We start from the raw sequence: 15,425 nt of genomic DNA, 5'->3' as shown, positions 1-15,425 counted from the left end.
TGTAGTTTCTGTTATGTACAGGAGAGGGCAGTACATATTTGTACAGCATAAGTGTGGCTAAAGAGAACATAAGAATATAATCCTCAGGTTCTGCAATAAGACACATTATAGACCATTTAAAATAAGAACGGTACTTTTTTAAAGTTTTATTTTAGGAGTAATATATTTTCATATGTCTGGCTCCTTCTAAGCTTTAATGCTTAAGATCCTCAGAGAGTTTGAACAGTGAATGACTGAACATGGCACATACGGAGACAGCAGCAAATGGCCCTCACCTCATAGCCCTTGAGCGAAGGCCCCATGAGCACCACAGGACGCATGGAAGGCACAACATCATATGCAGCCAGTTGCTCTCCCTGCAGTCAAAGAAAATGTTTCAACAAACAGGCAGTATTTGAATATAAACATAAATGTGTGTGTGGTGTGGTCATAATCACAGAATTACTGTATGTATTTGCTTACCGATTTCTTCTTCACTTGCTGAACTAAAGGATAAAAAAATTAGAAATTGAATTTCACACAGTCACATAAAATAACATTAATTATGTTCCACATACATACTTTTCGTCCAGATAAGTGGATGATAACAAGTTAAGGATATTAAATTATAAAAGAAACATACGTGCAAATTTGGTTAAATTCAGTAATTTGTCTAATTAAAAAAATAATAATTCAAATAATGAAACATGAAGTGTCAGTGCACCTGTTTGTGGTGGAGCAGCAGCTTTCTTTGCATTCATATCATCTTTGGCAGCATTAGCCGCTTTACTGTAAACAAGAGAAAAAAAAGCAGTTTGTACGTAATGAATTTTGCCGCAATTTATGCACATTTAAACGGCTGATTGATAAAGCAATAAGCAATAAATGCAATAAGAACACAAGGATTACAAAATGAAGACTCCACACTGCATTATTAAACAGGTTTGTTTACTTGGCCAGCGCTTTGGCGGCCTTCCTGGCCTGCACCTCTCTTCTGATCAGAATCGTTTCCAGGTTCACCGGGCTGGGGATAAAACCAACCTCTCCCCCTTCCTTCACAGGCCGTCCAATCCACCAGTCATTGTTAAATTTCTGTAAACAACAACAAAAACAACACAATATTTTAAAAACCATCTTCATTGACTATATTGACATTAAAGAGATAGTGCACCCAAAAATGAAAATTCTGCCATTAATTACTCACCCCCATGCTGTTTCAAACCCGTAAGATCTTTGAGACACAAATTAAGATATTTTTGATGAAATCTGAGAGCTCTCTGACCCTGCATTGCAACTACCACGTTCAAGGCCCAGAATGGTTGCAAGGACATCGTTGAAATAGTCCATTTGACATCAGTGGTACAATTTTATGAAGCTATGAGAACAAAAATAACAACTTTATTCAACATTTCTTCTCTTCGATGCACGTTCAGGAGAATACCACACATGCAGGAGCTGCCGTTCTGATGTTTGGAACGACATGAGGGTGAGTTATTAATGACAGAATTTTCATTTTTGGGTGAACTATCCCTTTAATTTGATGTACTTCAGTGTACTGATTGTGCAGGTGATCTGGGAACACACTGACCTCTTTAATATGCAGGAAGTCTTTAGCTTCAAAAGAAACCCCGTGCCCTGGTATGGGGACGTTGTCATCATCTGCAGGAGTGTAGGTGAAGTTTGTGCGCACGGCGAAAGCAACAGGCTTAAACTGAATAATCGCAAAAAAAAGGAAAGAGTGAAACCTCTACATTTTGATAACACGACACACTGAATGTGACACTTTTGCATCAGAATCCTTTGTTAGCACATGTACTGCAACAGTATGTGTTTCAGTTCTGTAAACAAAATCTCTGTGTGTAGTTCTATCATGTATGGTAAAAATATTTGTAAATTTGTCCATGAGGCTGTGTATGAGTGAATGGCAGCAGACAAGATACTTTGAGGAGAGTGTGGGAACAAAACAACTGCTGATTTGAGCAACGGCACATGTGCTGCATTGCCCCAGGCAAGTTACTAATAATAGCTTTCATTCATTTACCTTCAAACCAATTGCAATGCACAAATTCATTCTCAAAGAGCTCCATATCAGCCCAGTAAAGGGTAATGTAGTCTAATGGCAGCTACATGAGGCTTGAGGACAGTGCGGGTTTGTATACATAGGATGAGACTGAATGCACACAAGATCATTTTAATTGAATCTGCAAAGACCTAAAACTTGTCCTTCAAGTGCTGTAAAATTTGCAAGGATAATTTCTATGGAGTGCAGCAGGGTAAGCTACAAAAATTTTGGAAACATTAGCTTCCTGTAGATTACAATGTATAACTTTTTCAGTAACACTTTACAGTAAGGTTTCATTAGTTAACTACTTTAGTTAAAATTAACTAATAATGAACAATGAAGAATGAACAATACTACAGCATTTATCAATCTTAGTTAATGTTACTTTTAGCATAACTAATGACTTATTAAAATCCAAAGTTGTGCTTGTTAACATTAGTTAATGCACTGTGAATTAACATGGACTAACAATGAACAACTGTATTTTCATTAAGTAGCATTAACAAAGATGAATAAATACTGTAATAAAAGTATCATTCATTGCTTGTTCATGTTAGCTAATACATTAACAAACATTAACTAATGGAACCTTATTGTAAAGTGTACCCTTTTTTATTTAAAAAACAATCCTCCAAGTCTCCATGTTTTAAAATACTGCAATCTTTTTGTTCCTAATTAATAATTGTACTATAATTTGGCATTTGAAGTCAAAAGTCAAATATCAGCACAACGGAAGTCTAGCATAACACTCCCTATAATTTTTTTTTTTTTGCAAAGTCCCTACCACAAAACAAAAATTGCATTTATAAAAATCCATAAAATAATGCCTATAATGTTTTTAACCTAGTGATGTAAAAAGTAGCTATAATATTCAATCTTCTATATGACCTGCTGAAGGATCTGACATTTGATTTATGGGCAACTTATGGGCTAAAAAGGACAAAATAATCACAATCTCATGCTTTTTAGTTAGTTAGTTAGTTAGTTAATTAGTGAATTTTTGAGAAAATCTGGTATCCAAAAAATGTAAAATGTTTGGTTACTGTATTTCACAGTGTATAACTTTTTCTATCTTAAAAAAAAAAAAATCATCTAAGTCCAAGTAATTTAAAAATACTGCCTGAGTCATAACACAATAATAAATAAATCATACAATGATAAGTAACTGCTTTGTTCTATTAATTTGTTGTATTATAATTTAGTATTTAATTAAAAGAAAGTCAAATGTCAACAGTCTAGCTGCTTATAGCCTGGCTTTAAAAGGCGATGCTCTGTGGGAGATGGTGGACTGAAGCAGGACGTGATGCTGTCTGCTCAGTACCTTAATTAAAAAGGACCTCAGGGAGCTCACTGACACAGACAGGGGGGTTTCATTCAGTTTTTAAAGCCGAGCAAAACTGGACTCTGTAAAGAGCCGATGATAAAACACCAAGCATTTGTTGTTGCTCATTCATGGTTTGCCACGGTGCTTCTTATCTGTTTTTGGACTGTGTAAAAGAACAGAAGAAAAGGTAATTGTAGCTATCGTTTGCCAGTCGCGTGTAAAGCATTGATTTTGTAGAGTACAAGATTTAACACTGATGTGCTGTTTCAACCAAGGCATTTGGTAATTAGCTTCTTGACACAGCTACCTTGTTACTTTGACAGAGGAAAAAGAGCTGTGCAAAATTTATGAGCTCATCTAAAGCTGTGATATATTTCGGCCCTTGTGGCCAACGTCACTGGTAGCAGGAACGGGCGGCTGAGAGAATTATGGAGTTGCAATCTACCTTGGCCTTCTCAAGCTGGACTTGGGCATTCTTCTCCTTCTCCTCAGTGGCCCCTGAGTCCTGACGGTCTGCCGAACCCTTTTAAAACAAGAGTAAGAACCAGCATTATTAGAACACCCAGATTCATTCTCTTTCACAAGACATTTCTGTCCATTCTGACTCCGTAGCAACAAGCACATATCATCAAATATAACAGTGACAGTGTTGAGATGACGAAGCTGAAACTGTGCTGCCTTTGCCTTTAAAATGAAAAATAATAATAAAATATAAAAACAGAGGTAATCCTAAGCAAGTACAAAGACATCATCATAAAATATCATAAAATCATCAAATGAGGCATACGCATAGATGTGTCGTTTTCAGTAGAGATCAATCCACTATATAATGACAGTGTCATCAAAGTCACAAATGATCCCAAGCTTTCTCCTTCAGGGCTCCTTCATCAAATTTTATTAGCAACTCTTCACAAAGGGCAGTGTTCAAAGTCATGCAGAGAATTTCTCAGTAATGTCAGGCAATAAGAACTCAAAGTAAAACCATTTCGCTCTGTCAAATTGAGCTTGTAAATTGATATGAGCATAGCACTCCCTATCATTTTTCAACACTAATCTATGACAAAGTGCTACCACAAAACAAAGACTGCATTTTAAAAGATTCCATAACACAATGTCCACAATATTTTTAACCCAGTGATGTGAAAAGCAGTGATGATATTAAATCTTCCATATGACCGGCTGAAGGATGTAATATCAGATATTACACTGTATTTCTTAAAGCAAAAGTTGTGGAAAATATTACGACTCCAAATAATTCTATGAAACATATTTATTTTGCTTACATCATAAACATGTTTTTGCTTGTTTTAACCAAAACAATTTACCAAATGTGGTGAGGTTCATTCTTAAAACATGAAAAAAACATGCTAAATGAGTAAGAAAGGTAAACTTAAAGATATATACTCTAAAATTTTTTTAAAACTTTTTTCAATACTCAGTCTAACTAATCTCACGACATATGCATTTTAGTCATCAAATCACATTTTAGTTACTCTCATTTCTAAAATTTAGTTTCACAATGTCATGCAAAAGTCATGATGACTGAAATACACCCAAGCACACTTTCTCCCAAAGGCACACCTACGCATGCTCACATGCACACTAACACGCTGACAGGAATGGCACCGTGACAAGCCCCTCGAGAGACACTGGTGGCACGCAGTCTAACATCATACTGACCTTAATATAAGGCTGATAACTTTGCTTACAAGACCAGCACTACTGGTCTCATGCATATGTTGTGTTTTGGATACTGGAGTGCTGGTTACCCAACTAGTTTTTGCAGGTAAACAGCACCAAACCAGCAAGACCCAGTCTGAACTTCATCATCACATCAAAGCAAAATTGTAATTAAAGTTGTAAATGCTGTAAATGTTTCATAAAGTCTGTCAAGAATGTCAATGTGAGCTTGAATGTTATTATTAATAAATATTGTGCTCACAAGTGTTTAAAATAAACAGTCTTAACGCAGGACCCATTGGATAAACTGACTCAAGGGCATGCAGCAAACACAACATAGTTGCGTTGAAAGAAATGAGGCTAATTAGCAGAGAAGGTGGTGAAACGAGATTGAGAAAAGGAAAGAATAAAATGAGGAATTAGAGGAGACCAGGATAATTGGAGGGTGGGGAGCGGAGGGGGCTTTTCCCATAGGCACAGTCATGTAGAGGTGCTTGCTTTTGTTTACTCATGTCTGCCATAGACATCTGTTCACTCAGTGCCGCCTCTCCTGCAAGTCAATGTCACGGAGAGAGCAGTACAAAACGCTCCTGAATTATTAACCAATGCCACGCTCACCAAGATGCTCTTCCAACCACTGAGTTTAGTGGGGATCCGGATCATTTATATTCTCATTCTTAGATGTATTAAAGAGTGAAGCCTCTCCATAATATTCAAAGGGAGTAGCTGATTTTTTGGAGTCAATGATCTGACCGTCTCTTCCCAATCATTGTTCAAATTGAACAAAGGCAACCACAGATAGACAGAGCTGGGTAGAATACTTTTTGTAATCATTACTGATTTCAAATTACATGACAAAAATTGTAGTTAGTAACATAATCCATCACATTACACCATTTAGGCACTGAATTTACTACTAAATACTAGTAATACTAAAATGACAAAAATGTCTTTTTGATAACTTTTGACCTATTGATTTAAATAGGATAATCTTGTACCATATCGTTATAAAAATGCCAAGAAAAAGACAATAAATTCCATTTGTTGTTACTGACATCATGAAGTGAATCAATCATTACATTATGACAAGGTTTCCCAAACTGGGGTTCGTAAAGGAACTGCAGGGGGGTTTGTGAGTTTAATGAAAAGCAAATAATTAATTCAATCATAAAAAAAAATAAAAATAAAATTTTTAAAATAACATCAATCAAAATAAAACAATTACTAAATATTTTCAATATTTTATTTGTTTACCTGCATGTCATGTGACCATTAACCAATGTCAGAGCACCTTGAACATGCAAATATGATACTTAATTATTAAAATATTATTAAGTAAATATATTAGGTGAAAGAGGTTCGGCTGACAAAAAAGTTTGGGAATCCCTGCATTACATGTAAATAAGAAATAATGTGAATTTGTGCATTTTAATGTTTAAAAAAGACACAAATCCTTCCAAAGACAAAGTAATACATTATTAAATAACTCTCTGCATGTTCACCAGCAGTTGATGTAATGTTGAAATGCTAAGAAAACAGTTCTTCAAACTGAAATGATTTTTGTAAATCCAGTCTGTGAAATTATATCCGCCTGACTTGTGACTGGTCTTTTTGTGAATGTCTGCAAAACTAGAAGACTTTCTGACTGTATATAAATGGCGGGCTATTTTAGAAAGGAACATTTAAATGATGAAAAAGAAGAATTAGGGAGAATCAAGGAATTTTGAATAACTTATTGCTATTGAATAATATGTAATCATGTAATCAATAAAAAAAGTAACTGTAGTCTGATTCTGAGTATTTTAAAATGTAATTTAATCTAAATTACAAGTACTTCATTTTTGGAATCTGATTATGTAATCCAGATTACATGTAATCAGTTACTACCCAGCTCTGCAGATTAATCATATGTAGCACCTGTTTTTGTTTAAACCACACACTGGATTTCAGTGTTCTTTCATTTTCATAGGTACGTTACCAATGAGTCTGTGATTGGCTTACTAGTGCAAACCCAATTAACAAACCACGAAGTGAGCATCAGCTATCAAGACTTGAATCCCCTGGATGACAAACCTGACCTACAGAGGTGTGAAAATGTATTTCATAATATTCCTCTTTGGAGAACTAGTTGCAAATAAACAAATCAATCAAAATGTAACATTGCACAAAGGGAACCAGACACTACATTATTTTAATGCCTCATTTTAAATCATTATTTAATTTTGTTGTTGCAGTGAAAAAAATTAACCAAACTTAAAAAAATAAATAAAATTAAAAAAATAAATAAATAATGATTGCGGCTCTCACAATTCAGACATTTTTCCTAAATTCTGAACTCTCAGAAGAGAATTTGGAATTGAGATTTATATTTATATAAAGATTCAGAATTCTGAGTTAAAAAGTCACAATTATTTAATTTTTTTTGTCTGCGGCAGGAAAAACTAAATTGCGAGATGTGAAAAAGTATAATGTCAGAATTGTGAGATATAAACAAGGAATTGCCAGAAAAAAAGTATGAATTGTGTGATAAAAAGTTGCAATTACCATACAAATTCAATAGCATGAACTATACTCATCAGATCCCGTCTGGATTCTCACTAGGCTGCTCCAAAGCATTCATTTTGATTCTTTTGAGCAGTTCAGACATGGGCCTGATTCTGTTTTGGTTCATTGTCCTGCTGCATCACTCAATTAGGCTTCAGCTCATGTACAGACGGATGGACAATATCTTTAAGAAGTGTAAAACATACCTATACCATCACTCTGCTGCAGTATGACATTGCTACAGTGGAATCAGTACTCGCTTTACACCAGGAAGACCTGTATCTTCCAAAAAGTTCCATAATTAGTTTTTCACAGGGCCGGTCTGGGTAATTTTAGTTATTATAATGATTTAGAAACTTTGTTCTTTGTATTTTGCTAAGGTGCCCATTGTTTAATATAAAATGTTATTACTATAAGAGTAATTCAGATTGATGACATTACGAAATACAAATGAGGAAAAAAGATTTTATCAGTTGTCATCAATACAATAGAGAACTATGTATGTGTGTCTGCATTAAAAGCTGTAAGGGATCGAGGCGAGAACAGGCGTTGCTATGGAAACCTCAAGAAAAGGAAATGTGCTGGCTATGCAGTAAATTTCACACGAGGTGTATGACTTAAAATCTAGATTTCCCATTTACCAACTACAACACACTGTATTAATCATTAAAATTATTAGATTTTTCATAAAAAACAACTCAATGTATTGTGTACTTTTCTAAAAAATGCTTAGGACAGTTAAAAGATTGTGATTAATAGACACAAGTACGTCACAATATCACACTAGTGGATTTTTTAGTCCAGTGCTATAATGGGTTGAGTTCTGGGCTGTACTCCAACATCCACCTACTGCAACCTGTGTGACTCCTGCTACCGCACCACAGAACATGTCATGAGATTTGGGTCAGATCCATTTAGTGAGTCAGCACCTTTCACTTCAACACTGGGAGTACAGCAGGAGCCGGAAATTTAGTCAAAATGTTTTTCCCTGAAAAATGACATCAGACAGTAACATGCTTATATAAAGTTGAATACAAATTTGAGACTTGAGTTAATTAAGTAGATTCAGTAGGTGAATGCGTGGGTGACGGAGAATATATACTGATTTTCCGAGAGGCTGGGATGTTTTGCTGAGCTCTGAGTGGACAAAACAAAGGACAAATTGTGGATGGTGGAGCAGCACATTTTCTTATTTGAAACTACCTCCTAATCTAATTAAGACTATAAGATTAAGATTTCCTGACTGATGCTAAATGAGCTCTGGCAGGTCGCCCAGGTATTCGACTGCTCTGTATTCTAGGCAATGCCAAATGTTACTGTTAGTACACTATAAAGTAATGACTGTATAGATTTTTTACAACTTATACTTGTAATTTGTTAGTAAACAAGGCTATCGTCTTGAAACAGATAGATAAGCATGCAATGCAATAGACTTTGAGAGCTATTTCTTATTAATTTTATAATTCTGTAATAGTAGGAGAAGCACATCTCCACTTTAATATCAGATATCAATACACAATAAACACTGATAAGGAGTGTTTATCACAATGATACATTTTTATAGTTTTCCCATAAAAAATACACTGCATATCACATTCAGTGGTGGACAGTGACAATGTCAACCTGTATTTTTATATCAACAAAACATTGTGCCAGTTAAGGCAATGTATAGAAAGGTACAGATCAGGCCTGTTCTGTACTGAAACAAAACACACTATGAGACCTATGGGAGAGACATTACGTCTCTTTTTCTCGCTGTTGCCTCCTGGTCATGATTGCTTCTCTGTAAGGAGATTAAGATGGCATGCGTCAATCCAGGATTTGGAGAGAAAGAGACAAATACAAACTCGTCCTGTCCAATGGACAACACTGCAGATAGAGACTAGAGTTTCACACGTCCTCAACGACCCGCAGCTACAAAACAAGGACTTTGAAACTAATTTTTTTGTTTTTCCCAGCAGACAAAAGCTACTGCTTTACAATTTTTCTAATCGATATGACAAGCAACATTAAATTATACATTAGGAACTGGTTTCTGAAAGAAACGTGATTTAACATGAACTGTGAGAATGCCAATTGGGGTATGAAAAATAAACTCTGAAAATATATATTTTTTTATTTCATACAATTTGAATTTTAAAACGTTATTTAAAGATGTTTAGATATTTCTACTGGAAACCATGGCAAACAAGAAGGGACTAGTTTAATGCCCCTTTGACACAGGTCATCATTTTTTTATTCTAAGTATCTAGTAAAGCAAAATAGTCCGGGTACTTTCCCAAAAAATATAAACTACGGAAAAAAACTAAACAAAAACAAACCCCACACCTGTTCTATATTTAGAGATCATTTGAGAAACAGCTGAGTTTTGTAATCCTGACAATTGGAAAAGGATTATGTTCATAACACTGCTCGGCACAATTCCATCACTTTCAGCATCGCAATGATTGGGCAACCTGTCACGTGGAGGTTACACTTCAGGACAATTTTACTTTTGACATAGAAAACATCCAGCATAGGCAGAGCACTCTTTACTCCAGTACTGGTGCACACACAGCATATTGTCTATGGTACATAAATGCAATGATGCATAGCAGCTCAAACTCACATGGATTACAGCTGAAAGCAACAGATGGCACTCTCCTCGAATGGCACTCTCATGTCTACCTCATCATCACTCCCTCACAAACACAAACGCACTAACACACAAGACGTTTTACCTTTTTCTTGGGTGGCATGCCCACTTGCTCGCTTTTCTTTTCGTTTCTCCACGATTAACAGCTTAAGTAGTGGTCAATTTTATGCTCTCACAGCCGAGATTGACCAGCGACTGAGAAATATCCATGTACTATCCCCTTTAATCTGTTCCGTCCCAGGACAGCCAGCCAACTTTGTCAGATGAGCCCTAAGCAGGTTTTACGACATGTTTTGCGCGCAGTGAAAATCATAAAGTCGTGAGCCTCGGGTTTCTCTGATAGTTATCGCAAACAATGAGGACCAAAAGTCTCTCCATGAGTGGATACACAAGCAGTGTGAGCAGCTCTCGCTGTGAGTGGAGTTTGCCACACTACTCCTCCACCCTCCCCCGCTCTGAAGGGCTTTATTCCACAGCGTGGCATCTGTTGCTCCAAGCACGAGCTGCAAACCTGTGCGATTAGCAAAACTGCTATTCGGTATATGGTACATATTAGGACATCTCATAGATATAATATTTTTATATGGAGATAAAGATGTTTGCCAATTCCTAATTGTAACATTACAACTACACTTAAACCTCATAGGCCAATCAGTAGATTTAAAATTAATCATGAGTTGAGATTTATGAGCCTTTGGGAGTGGGGACTGCTTCAAATGTCCTCTCAAATTGGTTTTCATCATATTTTACTATATTAGCGATGACATTTTCAAAAACGAATTAACTTTTTTACGTCTCAGATAAACACACTATACTGGCGTTTCTGAATGAACCACAAATCGAGTAAATGATTCAATGACTCAAATACAAAATAGTGTACTAGAGTACTACTCTTATTATTTATGACATATACCACTATTACAGAAATAGTAATTAAGCTATTCCTACTCCTGAATGAATCGGTTGAGTAAATGAGTCAATGACTCACTCATTTTAAAGTCACTTGTCGCCACCTACTGGCAAAATGCCTGCAGAAACGGCCCATTGCTCTGGACTGTTATACAAGCACTCTCAGAACGCCACTCAACCAATGAGATTTGACCGGAACTAACTGTTCAGAACAAAATTTTCTTAAAATCAGACATTTTCAGATCAGATCAGACGGCATAGGCTCAATAACATGCAAATTATTAACACAAAAAAACATGACAGAAAATTGGACATTTTAAATGCATAAACAACAGCAGGAGTATGATTCACCAGCCTCACACATGGAGCAAACACTGGTCCAAATATTATATTAGCATTAGCTATATTACAAAGTGAAAGGTGAGTCTGCACCAAAATACTGTAATTTGATTGGGCACACAGCATTTGATATCAATAACAAAATATATAAAAAGTATTATATAAAAATTTAAAATGGAAATCTATTTGTATTGCTGCCCTAACTACTGCACAGTTATTTGGTTAGTTGCCGTTTATTAGTGGCATTTAGCAATGTTTTTCCCTGTTGACCACAACACTATCACAACAGACTGGAGAACCCCTGCTATCACTATCTAAATTAGGAAAAACTGTAAACTTCTATTGTTGATATATACAATCAACAATAATTACTAAAGACTATCACTGTAACCCACTAAAGACCACTACATCTTTCTAGATGACCTATATATGCCACTAATCAGATGACAGAGTATTAAAGGTGTACACCTGAGAGTAAGTGATTGTGATCCTATGAGAGAGAAAGAGAGAAAGAGAGAAAGGGGGGTGAGAGAGATTTATGTTTTGTATGTGGATTTCTCTTCAAATTTGCTTTAAAAATGACAGAAGACTAAATGAAAATTATAGACAGTAAAATCCAGACTATGGGGACAACAGATTATGTAATGCTTGCTTTGAATTTCAGCACTTTTAAATTATATATTTTGAGCTCAGAATACTTATATTGTGTGCACTTGATTTCAAGTGAACCATGTACTGACCTAACTACATGAAACATGGCTAGACATTGTACAATGAGTGTGCAACATAGAAAAATGTAATTTGATTTGCAAAATTGCATGATTTTTTTTCACAAGCCCTTTTTATACATACAATATAAGGCCTTGTAATTGTATACTTCACTTTTCCTTAGCCAGTGTGTAATAATTCTTAATTCAATCTCTTATGTCAGCATGTGACAGATGCTATAAAGTTGTCAAATGCAGAAAGAATGGGAATGCACTAACACAGACCTTGCAGGAAAAGTGAGAAAATAGAAACATAAATATAAGACACTAAACACTATGCCTTCAATTATTGTTCTTTTGGCATAGACAATATCTTTGGATCATTCTGAATAGTTTTGGATACTATCTTTAATTTTTTATTTGCCTTCTGTTTAGATGCATATTTATCAAATATATATGGCAATAAACGCTTATAAAAATCTCAATATAATAGCCCATAAATAATGCTGTCTCTCAAAAGAATTGTCTTTTGATTATAATTTGGTTAAAACAAATTAATCTTAAATGGTATACTCAGTGGAAATGAGTAAATCATATTTCCTTTAATTTCTTTAGACTTTCAAAGAATTACATTTTTATGGACTAGTATATATATATTTCTCACTTTTAAATGTCATCAACCCACACACACACACAAGCAGTCATGATCATTCTGTGAGCACACAGATGCACTTACTAAATTAGTAGGTGACAAATCTTAGAGTGAGACACTTCATGTCAGCTGCACTAACAGAATAGGATTTCTGTGGAGCATCCGTTGACCATAAAAATATCTGCTATATTGTCCTAGTATTGTATTACCCTAGACATGGCTAATGCATTCCAAATCAGGATACAGCTCTTTGTCTGTTTATAAAATTGTTATTTTATAGACCTGCACATTTAAACATACATAAATATAACACACAAACACATATTCATGCTTATGGGAATGAACATGCACTAATATGCATGTGAAAGCACATGCAGTTGGATTATGCTTTTCACACACACACACACACACACACACACACACAGTGAATCTATAAGCTTCTTACAGAGGGGTGTGTGCAGTGTAAAGCCACGCTCAGTAATACACTGCTCAGAAGGGCACAACGAAGCAGACACGCACTGCTGGAGTTCCGGCCTCAGCACCTCTCTCCTCTGGACCATTCAACCACACACACACACACATCCAGCTGGAAGACAAACATCTGTCTGACCTTACAATCACACCAGAAATGATCAGCCTTTCAGTGGGAGACCGCAAATTTAAACTCCACTCCTCTTTAGTTTTTAAAGTGACAGTACATACAAAAATAAAAATTAATTATGTCTTTTAATATAAAAATTAAAATGTCATAATTTACCCTCATGTCATAACCTGTCTGATTATCTTTAATTATCTTTTATTGAAGAAAAAAAAAAAAAAAAGATCTTGAAGAACTTTTTAACTCTTTCAGTACAGTGAAAGTCAATGGGGACCACAGAAGAAAGTAAGTAATATAGGACTGGGTAAATCATATGACATTTCTGAGGGATTCAATTTGGTTATTGCTAACTTTAATGAATTTCTGAATTTAGTCTAGTACCAACCTGAATACTGGCTTCTTTTTATACCTAAAATGTTGTATATCTGATTGTCTGCTAACAATACTCCAGAAGAGCTTAATTTGTGTTTCTGGGAGGGTTTATTTTTTTCTCAGTAATCCTTGTTCTTAACAGCATTCAGGTCACTCATTATGCCTGTTTGAAATGCGTCCTGGAATGAAAGCATCTTTCCCTTCACATCTGTTTGAATATGGCATTATAAATCAAAGTTGTAAGGTCTTCAGGGACTATGGAGCAATTTTTAGTCTAGCTGAGCTGCGTTTTGTGCTGTTTCAAACCTCAAACCACTTTCGAAAGACCACTGTGCTAATAATGTCAAGCTAAATTATATCACGCATAACGGCTAATGCTGTAGCATACTTTATTCTGCCATCTTTATATGCAAATGATGACCTTTTTTAAACAAGTCATATCATTCTAATCACAATCTGGTCCTCACAAACTACAGCTGTCAATAGAGAGCTTTGTGCAACCTAAAGTTCATCTAAAGCCAATTGTCCCAATGAAATCCATGTGCTTTGAATGACAATTTAGCTAGACACACACATACAATGTACCTCAGGGTTTACAGTTTTAGCTTCAGACAGTACTCACCCAAGAGACGTTTTTATTCTTAAGAGTTCTAGGCATTTCTGCAAAGAGGACAAGGAGAATCAGCGACTGATGCCCTCAAGTTCCAAATTCACCTCTGAGTTCTGTGGCCCATTAGCGCTGATGTCTGATCCCACTGAAGTTAGGCTTTGAGATGATACACAGTGGCCATCAGCCACCACCTACATGATGTGTACAGCAACTGGCAATGCCAGGACATGAGGAAAAACACAAGGTTTGGTCATCTTGTCTCTATCATTTTCTTCCTCCTCAGCCCCTCTGACTGGCAATGCATTAAAATACTGCATGAATATGCAACGTAACATCTGGATGATGCTCCGCCCCATAATGCTGGAGGCAGGAACTCAAGAGCGGCCAATCCTGCCCACCCAACAGCTGGGAGAGGAGATTTAAAATGGTAGAAAGAATAAGGTGGAGCACAGGGCATGTCCTGCCCAGTGTTGTCAGACAGATTGTATGTCTCTCTAAAACAGGATGAGCAATGCACATAATCCTCCAGCACTGTTCAAACACTCTATGTCCTGCCTCTGGAATAGGTCAAAGCACTGAATACTGCAAAAGAGCATGCTTTTCATAACCACCAACTTACACTAACCTTCTCTAACTATGATGGCCTAGAGTTAGTGTGGCGCCATACTTAATTTTTTGACAAAGAAGGCCCCCTGAATGCCATTTCTACCGAAGGGCCCTCAAGTCTTGAATTTGCTTAGGGCCCCAAAATGGGTCTGCGGGTAAAGATTTGTATTTCTAGACTGTATACAAAAATTTGGCAGTAACCACAAAAGAAAGCAACAGATCTGAACCATAAGTGTAGAAAATATTCTCTGTTAAGTTATAGGTTACTCACTCCGAGCTTTCCCTTTAAAAATTAGAAACGCAGGGCAATGGGGTAAACCCGCATTTTATAGAGAGACGCATTTTTAAAATATTCTTAAAACTTATTTACACTTCAGCGCTGCATTTTTAGAACACTATGTCATCCGC

At 35.9% G+C, this 15,425-nt stretch overlaps 1 protein-coding gene across 4 annotated transcripts in view; it reads right to left on the bottom strand.

The window, feature by feature from the left end:
- Positions 1-15,425, bottom strand: part of cacnb2b (calcium channel, voltage-dependent, beta 2b) — a 29,299-nt gene that overhangs the window by 9,760 nt on the left and 4,114 nt on the right. For 2 of the 4 annotated variants that reach the window (XM_058796131.1, XM_058796121.1), the window contains exons 2-7: positions 3,811-3,888; positions 1,568-1,690; positions 932-1,071; positions 704-768; positions 463-485; positions 276-356 (exon numbers count right to left, since the gene is read on the bottom strand). In XM_058796131.1, coding sequence (XP_058652114.1) covers positions 276-356; positions 463-485; positions 704-768; positions 932-1,071; positions 1,568-1,690; positions 3,811-3,888 — 510 coding nt within the window. Of the gene's footprint in view, positions 1-275; positions 357-462; positions 486-703; positions 769-931; positions 1,072-1,183; positions 1,355-1,567; positions 1,691-3,810; positions 3,889-10,309; positions 10,627-15,425 lie in introns of those variants that run through there. The other 2 variants (XM_058796139.1, XM_058796144.1) reach the window with 2 other exon arrangements.

The sequence above is a fragment of the Onychostoma macrolepis genome, chromosome 02 (assembly GCF_012432095.1).
Source record: "Onychostoma macrolepis isolate SWU-2019 chromosome 02, ASM1243209v1, whole genome shotgun sequence".
Lineage (NCBI taxonomy): Eukaryota > Metazoa > Chordata > Actinopteri > Cypriniformes > Cyprinidae > Onychostoma > Onychostoma macrolepis.
This window is presented reverse-complemented; position numbering and strand designations above follow the sequence as displayed.